Source organism: Octopus sinensis, linkage group LG17 (assembly GCF_006345805.1).
Source record: "Octopus sinensis linkage group LG17, ASM634580v1, whole genome shotgun sequence".
In the NCBI taxonomy this organism is placed as follows: domain Eukaryota; kingdom Metazoa; phylum Mollusca; class Cephalopoda; order Octopoda; family Octopodidae; genus Octopus; species Octopus sinensis.
Genome location: NC_043013.1, coordinates 13,440,437 through 13,460,599, shown reverse-complemented (window position 1 = coordinate 13,460,599; position 20,163 = coordinate 13,440,437). Strand labels below are relative to the sequence as shown.

The 20,163-nt window shown below is 36.5% G+C and overlaps 1 protein-coding gene across 1 annotated transcript in view; it reads left to right on the top strand.

Annotated features, from left to right (window-relative positions):
* Positions 1-20,163, top strand: part of LOC115221043 — a 336,595-nt gene that overhangs the window by 172,201 nt on the left and 144,231 nt on the right. Inside the window, exons 12-15 of the mRNA XM_036510356.1 lie at positions 3,348-3,525; positions 8,726-8,889; positions 13,026-13,200; positions 18,643-18,755. Coding sequence (XP_036366249.1) covers positions 3,348-3,525; positions 8,726-8,889; positions 13,026-13,200; positions 18,643-18,755 — 630 coding nt within the window. The remainder of the gene's footprint in view (positions 1-3,347; positions 3,526-8,725; positions 8,890-13,025; positions 13,201-18,642; positions 18,756-20,163) is intronic.

Genomic DNA, 20,163 nt, shown 5'->3' with positions numbered 1-20,163 from the left:
GCACTGTGGTAAAATGCCTTATTTTCTCCGTCTGTCCAGCCATGTAGCTTTGGCATCTTGTTAACAGGAACGACAAAGTGTTCACTGCCAATATAGACAAAATTACCGATAGAATATCGCCCTGGAATGCGCCTGTTGATAGCTTAATCCTGTTTGTACCAATAGGTGTTGCATTAATAGTTGTCAGTGATAACTGTGTAGACCACGTTGTGGTCATCCATGAGTGAGCACAGATTCAAACACCTTCTTGCAGTCTAGCCATATTGTTAAGATGTTCCAACGATGCTGCTTAACTTCTTTCAGGGCAACTTTGTTAAAGAGGACCTGTCCAGTACAGCTGCAAACTCCTTTCTTTCCCCCTGCCACTTCGTGAGTTATCACACCATTTGTTTGATAATGGTCCTGGGGAGATTTATTCAGGCAACCTGCGTAAAGTTCAAGCCTATAGTTTTTGGTCACATTGGACTCTTCGTTCTTGCGGGCAGTCGTATTACGTGCGAACGTTAGCCAATCTGGTATATCTAGCTCTGCATTCGTTCTTTTTTGCAGCAAGGCCATGAGAATTTCTCTGAAGAATGTGAGATTTCTGTACCTGTAGCATGTTACCAGGTCTCTCCCAGATGGTTTTCCTTTCGGCAGTTACATAATAACCATCAGGAGTGTTTCGCTGATGATGTTAGATGTTTGGGAGAGGCATTTACACAATACTCCCTTCGTATGTCGTTTAGCTCTGCTGCATCATGGTTGTGTTCTTTCTTTATATACCGGATTTCCCGCCAGAATGACTCTAGGTCTTCCGTGCGAAGAGAATTTGCTGCTTTGATAGTGCAACGGTATGCGAAATCGAAGTCAGTGGTCATCAATTGTCACAGTAATTGTGTAATGATATATGTTGATTGTTGGCAGTTAACGATTGTAACGGATATTGATGTTGTAGATGTGCAAAATAAAAGAAGATGCAAGAAGAACAGAGATTAAAGTTATGTTGGCTTCAAATTTTTTTATTTACCGTTACTTAATATAATGCCATGCCTCGACGGGCAGGTGTGTGTAATAATATAAGTGGAAAAGCATGCAAAGTTAAGAGGGTTAATTTCTTCTTGTATAGGTGTGTTTGTGATCTCGTCATTATGTAGTAGTAAAAGGATAGAGATAGGGTAATGTTGTAGAAAACAAAATTGAGTTAGTGAATGTCAGAGAGTAGTGGGAAGTTGTATGTCTCATATTGTTTTCTTTCTTCCCCTAGCAATTTGTCTCAAGTGGCTGTCTGCCGGTGGCCATTTCTAGTTGCCTCTGTTCACTAACTGATATTTCCTTAGCAAATTCTAGTATTTATAACTATACAAAACTAGTTAGAAAGATAGCTATGCTGCAAAGACAATGGATATACTTTGAGGGCTTGACTGTTATCTCAATTCAACTCCCCATCGCATACAAAAGGTTAGAAGAGTCAAGTGGCAAAGACATAATTCAACTTAGCAAAAGCCATGTGTTCATTTTATTGCTGTCAACTTAATGTCTCTTTATGACAAAAGTGCTGTTGAAATGTGAAAGGAAATTTGTCGATTCAGGTTCGAATCTACTCTATGCCTAAATGAAGTCCACTACAATAATATCACTGATCATACTGCGATATAGAGTTTGTGGGTTTCGGGAAAATTGTGTGCAATTTTTTACAATAGCAGCGTTGTTCATTTACTGCTCGTAAATCGTGTTTGAGGGTGACCAGTTGGCTTGTGAGTGTTTCTCGATGACAATTCTCATACCATTTGGAGAATCTATCATGCTGTTGTAGCTAGTGATTTGTGAAGTCATTTTTAGCTTTGGATTTCATCATAAAATCCAACTGTTCTATTTTTTCTATCTCCATTATGTTATTGGGGTGCGGTGAGTTAATCCATTTTGGATTATCATTATCCTTTGGATCAGTCTCTTTGGATCAGCCATATGTGGAAACAAAGTTACTGTGGCAATATATAGCAGGACGACATTTTTTTGTCCAAAAGCAAGGAGCTTGAATTTGAGTTACTTGTTCTCTTACAAATTCGTCACTCGTAGATTACATCATGTCAGTGGTGCTTTTCCAAACTCTTGTCGGTATTGTTATCCCTTGCAGTACCTTATGTATATAAGACGTGAAGTTCTGCTTGAACTCGATGTAAGCTGTGATTTTAGTATTCGATGCCATAATGTGTGTGTGTATGTATGTATGTTTGTATGTATGTATGTATGTATGTATGTATGTATGTATGTATGTATGTATGTATGTATGTATGAATTATGTGTCTGTGTATGAATATGTGTGTGTATGTACTGATGTGCGTGCATACACATACGCATGCATGCACACCCCCTTGCATGCGTACAACTTGGGCAATAGTTTATTTTACTCTTGTGATGTTATGAATTATATTAAACTGGAGTGAATTATACTAATTCTGAGCTGCATATGACATTGATATTCGAAATTTACTCTGTTGTGACGGAATGATTGAAATAAGTATTACAAAACAGGAGAGAGATAACATAATATTTTCTTGTAAAGAATTGTTTAAAGAAATCACTAATTCTAAATATTATATTTATGGCTAAACTCTATGTATGATAGAAAAATTCAAAAGTGTTGCAATATAGGCGTAGGAGTGGCTGTGTGGTAAGTAGCTTGCTTACCAACCACTTGGTTCCGGGTTCAGTCCCACTGCGTGGCACCTTGGGCAAGTGTCTTCTGCTATAGCCCCGGGCCAACCAATGCCATGTGAGTGGATTTGGTAGACGGAAACTGAAAGAAGCCTGTCGTATATATGTATATATATATATATATGTGTGTGTGTGTGTGTGTGTGTGTGTGTTTGTGTGCCTGTGTTTGTCCCCCTAGCATTGCTTGACAACCGATGCTGGTGTGTTTACGTCCCCGTCACTTAGCGGTTCGGCAAAAAGAGACCGATAGAATAAGTACTGGGCTTACAAACAATAAGTCCCGGGGTCGATTTGCTCGACTAAAGGCGGTGCTTCAGCATGGCCGCAGTCAAATGACTAAAACAAGTAAATGAGTAAGAGTATAGAAGATATTTAACATAAGATATTAAACATATTATAATAAGTAATTATTACAATAACATCTGTGGATAATATTCATTGAAATTGTTGCTTGAATTTTCTTGATTTCATCTGTGACAGGAGGAACCTCTAAGTTTTCAAATATTTATTGTTAATTCTCTATATTATGGATACAAGCAATAACTCTAAACAATAAATTTATTCACCAAATTATCAGTAACTGAATTATTTTTTCCATTTTATTAAACATTAGGTTACATTAATACAATGTTTCTTTTTTCTACATATAGTTTGTTCGTGTGGATCACCAAACCCCTATGGAGATTATGATGTGTTTGGTAAGATCTACATGGAATATTCGTTTACCAAGTTTGCTTATTTCTGTGATTGGGGGAAGAAAAGAGATTCAGTTGAACCCACATACTGAAGCTGTTGGGCGTGGTTTATACAAAGCAGCAAGAACCATAGGTATAAAGTTTTATTTAATAATAATAATAGTAATAATAATAATAATAATAATAATAATAATAATAATAATAATAATAATAATAATAATAATAATAATGTGCAGAATATGTGGGAAGAGAATGTGTCAAAGTGTGACTCACATTGTTAGTGCTTGTGAAAGTCTTGCACAGAAAGAGTACAAGCATAGGTATGACAAAGTAGCCCATAGCCTCCACTGCTGGAGCACATGACCTAATGGTTAGAACAGCGGACTCGCGGTCGAGGGATCGAAGGTTCGAATCTCAGACCGGGCGATATGTGTGTTTATGAGCAAAACACCGAAGCTCCACGTGACACCGGCAGAAGGTAATGACGAACCTCTGCTGACTCTTTCGCCACAAATTTCTCTCGCTCTTTCCTCCTGCATCTTGCAGCTCATCTGCGATGGACCGGCATCCTGTCCAGGTGGGGAACCTATACAACAAGGAAACCGGGAAACCGGCCCTTATGAGCCAGTCATGGCTCGAAAAAGGAACAAACAAAATAGCCTCCACTGGCTACTATGTCGTAAGTAAGGATATGAGGCTACGGGTGCTTGGTGCCAACATACACCAGAAAAGGTAATGGACGATAAGGGGAACTTTGATTTGCAGACAGACAAGGTGTTACAGCACTGAAGGCCGGATATAGGAAGGACAAACAAGAGTGCTTAATAATCGACGTAGCAGTGCCAAGAGATCAACACATCATCATGAAAAAAAGAGAAAAAGTTGATAAATATGGAGACCTGAGAATTGATGTCGCTAAGATGTGGCAGCTACGAGAGTCAAACATAAAGGTTACTCCTGTTGTCAAAAAATATCTGAAAAACTTTTAAATACCCAACAATCTCGGTGTATTGCAAAAGTCGGCATTACTTGGAAATGGATGAATATTGCGTAAAGTACTGTCTGTCTGAGGTCCTTGTTGTGACTTGACAAACAGTGTCATTATTTTAATAGCCTACCAATGTATACAGTGCGTTTCTCTGCTCTGAGTATCAGGAAGAAACTCGGCAAGAAATTGAAACAGAATCGAAAGAAGATTATAATAATAATAGCAATAATAAAAGTAATAACAATCCTTTCCACAATAGGCACAAGGCCTGAAATTTTGAGGGAAGGGACTAGCCTGTTACATCAAGCCCAATGTTTCACTGGTATTTAATTAATCCACCCCGAAACAATGAAAGGCAAAGTCGACCCCAGCAAAATTTGAAATCAGAACATAAATAGGAACCAAATGCCGCTATGCAGTCAGCTCGATGTCTTAATAATAATAATAATAATAATAATAATAATAATAATACGAAGGAGGGTGGTGTCATCAAAACTGAAAATCGTGTAATGAAAGAAAAATTTAAAGAAGAAATGAATAAGAAAAAACATGGAATGAAAAACTGTACGGTCAGTTTCCAGAGATATGAACGCCAAGACAGATACAGAGGACCGGTGGCTGTGGATGAGGAGGATTGACCTGAAAATAGAGACAGAAGCACTCATGTTTGCAGCTCAAGAACATGCGTTAAGGACCAAGTATGTGAAGTGCAGAATAGACAGCACCATCGACAGTGAGAAGCGTAGAATGTGTGGTGAGGGGGGTGAAACAGTATGGCACAACACGAATACAAAATCAATAACTTCTTCAATTACTTGTTTAATGTCATCAATTACTTCTTCAACAATAAATTTAGTGTTGCTCTTCTGAACAACAGTGACGTTGATGAAGGGCGTACGTATCTGAGCGTGTGACTGTTGGTCAATTTGTCAGTTGTTTTGTTTTTTGTTTTCGTGTTTTTTTTTGCGGTTGTGAACGTGTTTTAAAAATTGGTTTCCTTGTGATGAAGGTGTTGATTTGTTTTTTAATCAGTGTTGTGACGGATTTTGTTGTTTACAGTCATGCCTTAGAGCCTTCAATTTGGACTGTTCTCCGTTTGCTTCAGATTCAGTTTTTTTTCTCTTATCTGCGACAAAGACTTTTTGGTGCGATGTCAATGAAGTCTTTGCTTTTAAGAGGACTTAGTAGGACGAAGGAGTCATATGTGAGATAATAGCTTTGTTCATACCTTGAAGAGTTGGTAATAACAGCGGAGATATTCGTGCTTATTCCTCTACGGGGCAAAAGGCTTTGAGGTGGTTCGTATACACACACCTAGAACACTTCATTTCTTTCGCTTCTATATAAACGGGCATCTGTTCGCATTCCCCGGCACAGAAAAATCATGAGTAAGATTTATTTCCTATGAAGAAACTAATATCTGGAATTGCATCAGATTTCCATATCTATTGAGTTGTAAGGTGGACTTCACCTTCACCATCTCCCCATGCTCCTCCTAAATCTCTCGCCGGATCACGGTGAATCGGTTCTTGACTCGAATACAAGTCAACCATTTATTCATGTAACGGGAATCATCACAAAAGCCTGGAACCTGCAGGCTATAGTAACCATTTTTCTGGCTTCTTGCTCAGTGCTACATATAACAGTTAACGTCCCGTAGTGCATACTGTTGCATATGTGTAGTATTGGGGGGGGGCACAGTTCTTGCAGGCGTCTTTCGGTCTCTGCTGGAGTAGGAAATTTAAGTTTCCTCTCTTTGCGAGAAACACATTGGCAGACAATTCTTCGTCGCTCGGTAGGTTTTCTTTTTAATCCTCACTGGTTGCGAAATGTCACTTTGGTATTGCTGTGCTTTATTTTTCAAATCTTCAACCGAATGGACGGTCCACTAGATTACTGCTCCCCAAAAAGATAAAGCGTTGTTGTGAGTCCTTATGTTATTGTTGTTGCTGTTGTTTTTTTACACAGTTGCCATTGGCAGATGTATTGGTCTTTTTGTTATTGCTGTTGTTTTCAATGTAGTTGTTTATGTTACTGTTGTTATTATCAATCTTGTTCATGCTGCTGATGTTGTTGTTGATATAGTTACTATTATTGTTGTTTCTGCCGCTTGTGCTGCTGCTGTTTCTTTGTTTGTTTGTTGAGCGAAGCGGTCTTCGTCCTGTAGTGGGAGAAGTCCGAAACATAGTCCTTTGCTATTCGTAAGACCCGCAGAAGAAAAGGCAGGTCAACTCCCGACACCGAGAGCATCGATGGATGGGTGAATGCGCATCCAGGCTCAGCGGTTGCGTAGGAAGTCGGGGACAAGAAACAGGAAGAAAGAGTGAAAGAAAGTTGGAGCGAAAGAGTACAACAGGCGTTTCCGAGTTTTTATTTTCCAGATGATACCCGTTAATCCTGTTGTAGCTCTTATCCTATTGTTTGTTCACTTATCCATATTGTTAGCCTTCAGCATTCTCCTTTCCATGGGTCTTTGTGTTGATATAAATTTATTTCCAATGTTCTTGTGGTTAGCCCAGTAGCACACACTAGTTGAAGATCTTTTTTTACACACATGGACACGTTACTACTCACGATGTGATTCAATTTACCAAAGGACGCTCATCCCAATTGTTCAATATTTAAAAATGTTTATCAGTATTTGTCCAACATAAGTTTATTGATTCACATGTCTTACCATTTCATCATCTATTACTACACTTCAGCTGTGATTAGATGGTTAGAGATCATCTTCGTTTTACTAATATTAATTCTGAGTCCACGTTTTTTGCTTTCTTCTGAGGATTTCTCAGCATTTCTGTTGTTACTTTAATGCTTCTGGAAACGAATACAATATCATCAGAGAATTTGAAATGATTTAGCATACAACCATTTATATTCAATTTCTGACCAATATAAGTTTTGAAAAACCTTTTTCTAATACAAATGTGAATAATTTAAGTGATATAGTGTCTCTTTGTTTGAATCCTTTGCCAGTTTTCATTTCAATCACTTTGTTGTTTATATTGGGTTGGCAAGTAAGTTCCCGCCATTTTTTAAAATTTAAATTTTTTAAAGGGTTTAATAAAAAAAATTACAACTAATTAATCAATAATGTATTCACCCTTGTTATTTGCAACTTCTTACCAACTTTCAACAAGATTTTCAATACCTCCTTGGTAGAAATCACCCGATTTCGACTCGAAACATTGATCCAACCAAGCTCTCATTTCTGCATCACTATTGAACGAAACTCCAAAAGACGTGGAAATCTGTTGGTACCAAATCAGGAGAGTACGGCGGGTGTGGCAGTACTTCCCAGCCATGTGTTTGAATGACTTCCTTGGTTATATTGGCGATATGAGGGCGGGTGTTGTCGTGCAGCAGAAGAACTCCATGCTGCCGATTCGGTCTTTTCTCATGAGTCGTTCCATCTGTGGAACGATGTATAAGGCAAAAGTTGTTATAGATAGATCCCTCAAGAACTACACAGGTTTGAGAATTCCTGATACACTATCTGTATCTTGCATCAATCTCTCTGTGAATATCTAAATTTATTGACTACACCCTCCTTGTCTGAGTCCCTCCTCCTCAGGGCCACCTCTCCTCACTAACACAGGCGGGTGTACTGACAAAGCTTAAATGAACAAACCTATGTTGAAAATCATTCCAGCAATGACCATCCCAACTTATAAAGGGTTTTTCAGACTATTTCCCTCAATCTGTTCTCTCCTTTTCAAAGACAGTAGGGAGAGAGGGAGGAGATATATTTGCGATTTTCTGAAGGTCCAGTGACCATGTAAAGGTTACTCGAGGAATTGTGAAATGGAAAGAGTGACAGTCATGTACTATTTCAGAGCATTACTAGACTTGAGCCAATAAGTGAAACCAAGTCACACATCTAAGACTTTACTCTTGCTCTCTAACAAAACACATTTCAAGTTAGCAATATGGAATAAAAAATGCAGGGTGCTGATGATTATAGCTGAAAAGGGCTGAATGAAGTATATTGTTGTATTTAGGTTTTGGTTCTTTCCGTTATGAGTTCAAATTCTACTTGGGTTGTATTTTTGATTTATATGTCTTGTCAAGGATTCATTGAAAAATTAATAATTGAGTTTCATTTAGTTCATCATATCTTTGTTTCTATAATGAGAAATGTATCAATATTTAAATCACCTCCAGTTAATGACTGGTGCCTATTTCATCAAGTTTACATGGACAAAGGAAATTCAACCATTTTGTGTGAAGTCAGAATGTGAAGGAATATAACTAAATACCAGAAGGTATTTTGTGCAAAAATCTACAGTAGTTTTAGAATAGGAAATCAATATTTGAATATAATTCTTGATCTCTTGTTTTGCAGATGCTTGGATCATAACTGAAGGCTTACATACTGGAGTTGCGAAATATATTGGGGAAGTTATGCATAATAAGGAAAATAAAGTGGCTGCCATGAATGAAGTGACAACTCTTGGTATTGCACCATGGAACTGTGTACTGGAGAAAAAATCCCTAGTGAATAAGGAGGTAAATTTCTGTTTCAGTTATTTTCCTTTTTTTAACCTCTTATATAATCCTTTCTCCATATTAACATTAAGTATTGATTTATATCATTTTACTGTTGCTGTTTGAAAGTTCAATATTAATTATAAAATGGTAACATTTAATTATTAAATTACATCAAGACATAAAGAAAAATCTATATGATTTCCATTTATGATACATTGCTAATTTTGTGATAAGAGAAGTAATATTTTCAAGGGTTCTTGACTTTCGTGTGTGTGTTATTTTTTTCTATTTTATTTGAAACGAAAAAGTAAATGGCCGAGTGAATGAGATATTTGACTACCTGATCATAGAGAATGAGTTCTGTTTCATTGTTTCTGGGGAAAATACTATGTTCTACATTGCCTCAGTTTTTTTTTTTTTTTTTTTTCTTATCAAGAAAAAAAAACATCAATTTGGCAATATTCCATCACTTCTCAAAGATTATCAATCATCTTGATTTCTTGCTTGACATTTTGATCCAGTTTCTGGTTTTGGTTAGAGTTTGTTTGCAATGGATATAACTCAACAAGTCATTCTATATTAAACTTATTGTTTCTTCCTTTGTGCAGTGTAACTATTTGACAGAGATTAAGATTTGATGTGGTTATATAGCAGAGATCTCTTGCCAGAAGCCTGGTTCTGGGAGTCTTTCGTGCTTTGCTGACTCTGATATCCAGTTGAATTATTTACGTGAATCGAAGTAGTGGTTAAAGACAACACATGGGTTATAGGTTTTTACTCTGTTTCCACCACCAGTTGTTTCAAAAATTCTGCAAATATCCTGAATACTTCACTTTTTTCCCTTTCCCCAAGCTAAAAATATAATAATAACGAAAATACAAAACGTGACTATCACATAGTGACTATCACAACATAGAGAAAAAGATACCCTGAGGTTGTGTGAGATTTGGATTAAATCACCTTATAGCAAATGAGTAGTGTAAGATCCGCAGAAAGTCAATATAAATGAGCAGCCATATCCATGGATCTTCCCTGGTTATTTTAAAACTAAAGATTGTGAAAATACATAAAATACATAATTTCTTTGCATTATGTTTTACTGAAGCAATTATTTCTTTATTTGTGTAAAGTTCTCTTAGGGAAAACAATATTCTTTCTTATAGAATTGTTATCTCTTCATCTTTAGGAGTTACTTTCTTTTATTTTTGTCCTTACGTCAGAAAGTAAAAACTTCGTAGAAAAAGCTATACGCACTTGTTCATGAGGAATCACTGGTTTAACGTTCTTCGCTTTTGTCTAGTGACAATATCATAAAACTATTTTAAAGTTATTGAAAGGTTTAAAGATTTAAATAATCTTAACAGTGTAATGAAATCAAAGACATTCTATAGTATCATTATGCAATGATACGACTACACTGAGACCAGTGTTACAAATCTTAATACATTTTCTATTTTAGAGAATAGTGCATACGACTAGAATTGAAATCGTTAACCTAGTGAACAAAGTACTGCCGCTGTCACGCTGCAGTATGGATTCTAAATTTGTGTATGTATGTATGTATGTATGTATGTATGTATATATATATATATATATATATATAGGGGGCCTCTACATTGCGCACAAATGAAAGCAACACTCGCATCTCGTTTTAACAGATATTTTAACAAACTTTCATTAAAATATCTTGAAATGCTAAAGAGTAAATTTATTATATAGATGAACCACTCACTGCAATTCTTCAGGCCAGTCGTTTTGTTTACGTTGGTGAATACTGCCATACTCCTTGCTTTCAGTTCAATTTTGGTGTCACAGGGAGTTTCATTGGTCTCTTACTCAACTGCGCCCCGCACATAATAATGAAGCGGGTTGCTGTCTGGGGAGTTAGGTTAACCAGATGTTAAGTGTGATGTGGTTGCGGAAATTGTCTGATATCCATGACTGGGTTCTACAGCTTGTGTGGTATGGTGCAGAGTCCTGTTGCCAGACATGAGGTCTTCCAGCAGCAGCCACCCTCTTGACCTAGGGCAGCACTACGTCCTCCAAGCACTTTATGTAGGGCTCTGTACTGAGTCTGGAGCCATGTGGGAAGATGAATGGAGGCATAATGTCGCCATCACAAGTGATTACACCAAACACTATGATGTTGAGGGGATGTTTGATTTTCATCACACTCGGTACATATCAAATTGCACTGTCCTCAGATTGACACCCAAACAATCTGAAATATTCGTATTGGAGCTTCCAGCGCGAATGCCAAGCAATACAGTTTGTCATTTCCAAATGTTTGGCATAGTGAATTGCGTCATGGTGCTGCTTTACTCACAGACTGTGCCCAACTGATCCTACTATAGTGTGTAGTCGACAAAATTAAAAACGAACAATGCACATAAGCGAAAGCAAAAAAATAAAAAATAAAATGGTGACAATTTCTGATATTCAACGCGGAATTCTCTGTATGAGTGCGGAACTCTCTGTTATTCAGATTATTATTATCATTGCTTTACTTCTCAGAACGTTCAGTCTCGTTTGTTCTGGTAGATTCTATGAGAGAAGACAGCAGCCTGCAGTCAAGATCTCACAAAATCTCTTTCTGCACATTATATGATACTTGGTTGTTAATTATTGTAGGAAACTTTCAATATACAAGTACCAATCTCAAAATCCTACCTGTCCCCAGTAGATCAGTTTTTTGGCCTTGCTCTGCTCTCATGTCAATTCCGATTTCTTTGACATATTTCTCGAACTTGGTTGTTAGTGCTCGGAGTGCCCTTAAAACTACTGGAATGACAGACACTCTCCTCGTAGTCTATATTCTCGCAATTTCGTCTTTTAGAAGTCTGTACTTTTCAATCTTTTCTAGTTTCTTTGTCACTTATGCGTGCATCTCTGGGTATTGCAATATCTATAATCTTGGTTTCCTTTTTCCCTTTATCTACCACAACAATATCTGGTCTCCGAGCCATGATCAAGGAATCACATTGGATCGTAAAATCTCACAGTATCTTATGTTCCTTGTTCTCAGTGACTACTTCTGGTTCATGTTCGTATCATTTCCGTATTCAGTTCAGGTCGCACTTTTCACATAGCGTCCAGGAGACAAACTTAGCCACATTATCGTGCCTCCTTTTGTAGTGCTTTTGAGACAGCTTGCTACACTCACTCACAATATGTGAGATTGTTTCGTTTTCGCTTGCACACATCCTAAAAAGAGGCGGTTCGGAATTTGGCGTAATTAGTTCTCAGAGCTTGTTCCTAGGTGCTACATATAAATGCCTCACTGCATCCTTTCAGATCACTTTCTCTTAACCATCTGTAAGTATTGATCTTGTCTTTTCCTTCGATTTCTCTGAGGTATTGCCCATGCAACGGTTTCATTTTCCAGTTGTGTACTCTTTTTTCATTTTGTTTCTTAAATGCTTGTGGGTGCCCTCCTGTTACAGGAGAACTTATAGGCATAATCGAGGAACCGCACTGTCCGAAATTTCCCCGAACACCAAGAGGAAGTGCCCACTCCGACTTACAGGTCTACACTGAGAGAGGTACAATCCACTCTTGCCATTTTTGCAACTTTCACCCACCTTTCAATACACTCAGTCAAGGACAGAACTTCCCTCTCCACTCGCAATTTCATTTTTCAAGTGAAAATCCACTTCCTTTCATAGAGATTTTTATTTTCCTGTAGCCAGGGGAGACGTTTTCGCTGGTCTATATTTATCGACTGCGTGATGTTTAGTTCTTCTACTTTTGTTATTTCTTCAATTGGTTCTCCCTCCTCGGTTTTAGCTGGTGTGTGTTATTTTGTTTGTTGTTTTATGCTTCAGTATTCGCCTGTCTATGTGTGTTGTTTATGTGTATGGAGTGTCATTATGCATCTGTATACCAATTCATTAGTGTTCTTTTTTTATGTCTGTAAACATTAAAATCTCCCTAACACATTCAGTATAACACAATCCATATTCTGATACTTTCTCTCCCTATTTCCAAAGCTATCTCTCTCTTTCTCTTTTTCCCACTTTTCCCTGCTCTTTGTTACTCCCCCCATCTCTCTTAGCTGTATATTTTTCTGTATCAGAACAAACAAAACACATATTTTTATGTGACAATGGTTTTTATAATATGTAATACAATTAAAATATTGATTTGATTTCTAGGGATCGTGGCCTGCAGACTATTCCATACAAACTAATTCTAAAGAAGAAAAGTATGCATTGGATCCTAATCATTCACATTTTATCCTTGTTGATGATGGTACCAAAGACAATTTTGGAGAAATAATTGAATTCAGAAAAAAGTTAGAACATACTATTTCACAAGAGAAAATCCCAGGTAAGTTGTTATTACTGAGAAATCTAAACATATCATACAGAACAGAGATGAAATATTATTGAGAATTCCTTGTTAAATTGACACATACATCATATCAAATGTCTCCCTTTAATATGGAACCGATCTTTTATAGGTTTTAGTTAAATTATTTTTAATATTTAAGACCTAAGCAATTCTATTTTTCTATGGTATCCAATCAACATTTACTGAATGATTCTTTTATTCCAATGTTGACCGGCTCAGTGGTGTCACTGCTTTGCTAATAAAGTCACAATGAGTTTGAACCATGTCTGGATTTTCTCTATGAAGTTTTGTTCTCTTTATTGTTCCTATCATTATGTTTTCTCCAAATGTATTCCTCATTGTTGTACATATTGTGTTAAACTTTGTCTAGGATGCTATCGTCACATTTGGGCCGGTGTCCCAGTTGCTATTCATCCCCTCCTTCATTGACTTTAAAGCATGTTTCTGACGTTATTGGTCCTGTTTTGGTAGCTAAACTCCAACCTCACTTTTATCATTGTGATATGACTTCCTTATCTCTTTTCTCCCATTGTCATTTTTCTCCCTAACTCCCTAACTTTCCCTTCTTGTCCCTTCTCTTAATGTGGCTAATTGAGTGATTCATCTATTTGCTACTTCTCATCATGTCCCTGTTCTTATTCCCTCCAGTCAGAAATGTTTTTTTAATCTCAGTGTTTTCCCCCTAACTTTTTCTTGTTTTTCAGATAACAATGATTTTCCTTTTTAAATTTTGGCTTTACTATTTTGTTTTATTTTTATTACAGTTTCCCATTAGATGAGACAGTTGATCTCCTGAAAGATTAGCTCTCATGTTTCTAAGCACTTTAAAGATTTTAATTTTGTTTTAAAGTGATACCAAATTAAGGCAGGCATAGATTTCATTAATTCTTCTTCCTTTTTGGGATCACTGGTTGGGTCTGATGGAAGCCACTTGATAACAACAAGGCTGCTCTACCTTTTTCGAGATATATTGTCATGTTATCCTTCATTGATTTACTCAGAGCCTCCAGAATTCACTTGTTTTTCATTAAACATTAATCCATGGCAATCATTTGATATCTCTAAAGTACATCTCTAAATTTTGAAATTCATGGCAATGTGTCACCCAGGTGCATCAAGTCTAAAAAGGGTTTGAAAACAGAATTTGCTGTATAGCTCCCAGGAAGCAGTGTGGAAACAACAACAAAAGGAAAAAACCAGCTGTGATTGCTGAAGCATTATGTTGATAGTCATTGCATGCTGTGGTGGAGGGTTTGTGTGGTCCAGTGACTCTGAGTGCAATCTTGTAGGGCCATTCATAATGATAAATCAAAGAAGGGGACCCAGATAGAATATAGCCAACCCTTTCAAAACCTCAGTGACAAAACAAGTAGGTGTAGACAACAACAATATCATATTTCAGTAGTGTTTGAACAGGTAGAAGTAGGCAATGTCAAAATGGACTGTCTATGATGGTGTCATTCAGAAGTATAAATGAGTTAGTGGCTATCTACCATTTCCCTCAGCTGATACTGTCCATCTGATTCTACATAATGCATTGGTCACTCCCTAACAAGTTAGGTTCCACAGAACAAATTCTTCTTGCTAATATACTGAGCAACAGACTGAAACAAGAATGCCTTTAAAGATCTGCCATTAACTTCCAGGAAGCACGTTTCAGATCCTTGCAAATGAACCTTGTCAAAACTAGCAGAAATCACTGCCCTTTGGTCAGCAGTGAGTTTGGAGTCATTGATCTCTGCTGTTAATATGTCAATATTATATTTTTGTTTCCAGAAGCTTTACTGGTCAAATAACTTTTGTACTGTTTCCTTCATGCAGCTTTTATAAAACCATAAACATTCTAATAATTTGGCTTCAAATTCCTTCTCATTGAAAGTTATCCAATCAGACACCAATCAAGCACACCTGGTACTATTTCATTAATCACTACCAAGAGAAGTATTTCAACAAATTGATATTACAAAGGTGGAACTTTACATATTTCCACTCTCTATTCATTTTCAATTCATTAACTTTCCTCAGTATTCAATGGAAAGCGATACATCCAGAATATTCTACTGATAAAGTGTCTTTGGTGCATTTCCATGGCCACCCATCATTAATGAGAGAAACACAATAAGAAGATTAATTATAAAATGAAAGATTACATATGATCAATTACCATAATTTCAAATTTGCACAATTTCAGTTCGATAAATAAATTTCAATCACCTGATATGTCAGTATTAGGGGTTGATGCACATAGCAACGTATTTAGCAGAAGCTCTACATTAAGTGAGTCTTAAACTAAATTGTTACCTTTCTATATAGGTTTTAGAAGAAGAGAGATAAAGTAAAGGTAAGAGAGAAGTGAAAAAGGTATTGATAATATTAGATTGGCAGGGGAAATGAAAGAATGAGAAAGAAAAGGAAGGAAAATGATGAAAGTAGAAAAGCGTTTAATGAGATGAAGGAAGAAGCAGAATAGTAAATGGGAGCGTTGTGTTGGCAGCAGAGATCAGGCAATAGTTATATAAAAAAGAAAGAGAAGTAAATGATAGAAACAATAACTTCTCAAGTATATGATAAATATATATTTGTTGTATTTTTATATGCTTTCTATAATGATGAAGCAATTAATTAATGACATTTGTTGATTGCTTAAGATAGATGTGGCTAATGTTCAGGTTGATCAGCTACAAGTTAATGCCAGTTTGAATAAGTGTTACAAGAGTAATGTGTGTGAATATGATTTTGAGAGATTAACATATTGAGGAGGAAGTATTTGGAAAAGTGGTTAGTTTGGAAATGAGTGGGAACACAAAGAATTGTTAATGAGAGAAATAATTACCATTGAATTATCAGCAAATGTATAAGAGTCAGGAGACAGAGCTTTTGCAGACAGAAGTAGGAGGGTATTGGTAAATGAATCTTGACCAGCCAGATGCTTGGTGTTCATTTCTGTGTAATATAGGTTATTTCTGATGTTTAAGTGCAGTCCCTTTCCTGTTGTGGGGACTGTATCAATTGAAGGTTTCTCAATGAAGAACTTTGTAGAAAGTTGTACAGAGTTGAAGTATGATCTGGTTCAAAAAAGGAAGACAACACCTTGACACACTTGTTTGATATATCATAGATTTGAGATTGCCAGGAGAGATACTCAGTAATTTAGAAGCTTAGAATGTGTGGTGACCTTAAGGATTTAGTTGTATGCAGTTTAAGACTAGAGGGGGTAAGTGGTTGGAGAATGTTTCTTTGTTATGAGCATTATGTCCTTATTATTCTGTTGAAATAAAAAAGATTATAGAGATTATATAGAATTTATATAAAGCATCTGTGTTGCTAACACCTGCATGTGGAAGTTAAAAAGCAGTGAAGAACGCTGTCACCTGAGTTTTAAGCATTTCTGTCTTTTCTGTTTTAACATATCTGTACAGTTTTATATTTATTACAGTTATGTATGTCTATTGTGTCTGTAATATTTGACAGATGGATTTAGCATTTAACTATATATATTTCATTGCATCTGGGGAGAGTCATTCTCTTTTAGCACTTTATTAATTTAACACACTCACCAGTCCAATTTCCGATAATTTATTTATACTAAAATTTTCGTTGCACCTTTTCAGTAGTCGGAGAGTCAATGGCTATTGAAATGATTGCAAGACACAATGAAAATTTGAGTAAAACTAAATAAATAAATGAATGGAAATTGGGCTGGTGAGTGTGTAAATTGATAAGGCACTAAAAGAGAATGAATCTCTCCAGACACAATAAAATTTGCTTCAACACAAGAATTCACATAAAGAATCTTGCAAACCAAATACAAAAAAAAAACAACAAAAACAATGAAATATATACACTTTGTATTAGTGAAAGAGTATTAGCTTAGTGTAGTAATATTTTTGTGAGAGATGAGGTAGTTGTTATGTAATATATAAAGCAAATTCAATTAATTCCAGTGGAAATTAATGTTAATTAACATGTGTATGTCTTTGTAAAATATATACATATCAAGGTGGACAGAACCTGAGAAAGAGAAAGACCTAGGAAGACCTGGGTCAAAGTGGGGAAAAATTACCCTCACATTTTGTGCTTTACAGGTGAGGTGACAAAGAACTGAGATGATTGATGATTTGGGCTTCAGGAGACATGTCCATCCAAGTAAAATTGAGACCCTAAAGACATATTGCCTATGTCTGTACACCTGCACACAATCCATGTCTCTGATGAATCTCTCCCCACAGACATATCTTCTTATGCCCCTCCCTCCACCCATGTTCACCTCTCACTGCAATCCCCTCCATCTCACCTTTCACACTCATGAATTTTCCTACCCACTCACCTTACCCAATCCTCTGTACCACTTACCATATTCACACCTTTCTCTCTGAGGGAATGCCCCAACACATCTTCATCACCCTCTTCTCTCTCTGTTTCCACCTGGGGCAGCCATGCATCTTCTCTACTGCAACATACCTGCTTCTGTCCCCTTATTCATACTCTAACTTCTCATCACCTGGCACAAAGCCACCTCCCTCAATACTAATTTCTCCTTCAGTTAAGGGGTCTTGTTTTACAACTCACTTGGTCCCCTCACCAGTGTTAGTACCACATAAAAGCACCTAGTAAACTCTGTAAAATGGTTGGTGTTAAGAAGAGCTCCAGCTGTAACCTTGTTGAAAGAAATGGCAGAGCTTGGCATGGTCTTCTGGCTAACCATCTCAAACCAACCAGCCCATGCCAATATGGAGGGAAGGGGTTAAATGATGATGATGAGGATGTTGTTATTTTTGTAGTTGATGAAAATGATGATGATAATATGGATGCATGTTTCTAAAAACACAACGTGCTTAACTCATGCTAAATTTTATACTCCAGACAAGTCATGTTTTATACATTAGTCAAATATATTTCCTACCCTAATATTCTAGACCTAAGTGAGGTTACATTTTATACCTAAATCAGGTATATTTTAGAACTTATACCATTTATTTTTACCTTAATCAGGTATGTTTTGTACCTTAATCAGGTATGCTTTTTTATATCCTTGCAATGGATATATGATATAACAAAGCAGTGAGGAAGAAAGTATATACCTGATGCATTACTATTACAAGATACCCAATGCTCAGTATTAAAAGGTTCACAGTGAACTGCTTACCAACATGAACTGCCAATCTCACACAGTTCTTTGTTTTATAACAATGAGACAGTCCACCTTTAGTCACTTGGGTGTGGTCAGAATCTTTCCCCAACAACTTTACAGCTTGATCAGATTATACTTCATACTTTAAAAGGTATATATTTTAAATTTAATCTGGTATACTTTTCATATATTAATTAGGTATTTGTTGCATCTTAGTCGGGTATATTTTATAAGTTAATCAAATATATCTTGTATCTTAAATATCATATTTTCTCTCACAATTTTAGAGCAAGAAAATGTCAAGATTCCAGCTGTTGTAGTACTGGTCGGAGGTGGACTTGAAACTATGAAATCAGTCTTGGATTCAATATCACACAACATCCCGGTTATAACAGTAAAGGTCAGTAAACAGACTATTCTGTGAAAAGGATTACTGGAAGTTCATATCTTTTATGTATCTGAAGAAACGTGTGCTTAGGAAAACTTAATAGGACTACATGAGTATTTTGCTGGTGTAGAATTTTATATCAATATTTTATTTAATGATCTACATGGTTGCTGGTTTTATAGTCAACTGCTTAAATCTTATGATTTAACCACCATGGACAGACAACAGGCTGTACACAGCACTCAGAAGTAAGCAGGAGGCAGCAAAACTAGCAGCAGACCAGAGCACTGTCACAACACTAAAGCAATGGACATCAACAGTGGCAACACACCATGACCAGCTAAGATTAAGAAGCTCACAACTATGACTATAATCATACCTATTGCAGGAATAATAAGCTTTGGATTAACATATTTGTATACGATAAAAGTAATATTTCTTATTAAAACCACAAACGGATTTAAGTTGTTTTTATCATAACAAAGTTGATAATTAAGTGAGCCTGTAAGAAAGAGCAGCTAAATTTACATTAAATCACATCTTAAAAATGTAAGGACATATTGGATATTATAGTTACAGTACTCAATATCCTAAAGAATATCCTAAAGCACTGTAATAGTCACACTCCAAGTAAGGTCATTATCAAACTCTGCTGGAACCCAGAAATGAAACGATGGAAGAAATGCAACCTATCCAAACTGATACTCTGAAACCTGTATTACAAAGCTCTGCAGGTCAGATTGCACATTACAGTCCTCAGATTAGTGAAACAACCACAAACTAATAACAGCAACACAGGAGGAGTTTACAACAACTTATTTGGATTGAAATTTGATGTTAACTAGAGACTTTTACCTCTTTGAATGAATGAATGAATGAATGAATGAATGGATGGATGGATGGATGGATGGATGGATGGATGGATGGATGGATGGATGGATGAATGGATGGATGGATGGATGGATGGATGGATGGATGTGTTTCTTTATTAGCCACACAGGGCTGCACACAGACGGGACAGATTACAAAGTAGAGCTTTTCTTTTTTTTAGAGAGATAAAAAAGGTGGGGTAGGTTTTCAATGAAAAGGGATCGTAAAAGGAAAGAAGAAAAACAAGGAAAATAAACAAAAGAAGAGAAAAAAGAGGAAAAAAGAAAGGAAAAAAGGGAGAAAAGAAAAAAACGATCAATAGGGATCGTGTATCACAGTATCATGATGTACGGTGGAAAGGGGGAAGCACATAAGGTTTATCCGTGGGAAGAAAAACCTACGGAAAAGACCACGATAACCTCCGTCAACATTGTTACATGTTACCAGATTTGTTTGCAAGTGGGTAACCCTCTGTTTTCAATTTCTGGGTTCATAGGATTATGCTCAAGGTGGTTTCGTCATTCATACGTGCCATCCTTGTTACATTCAC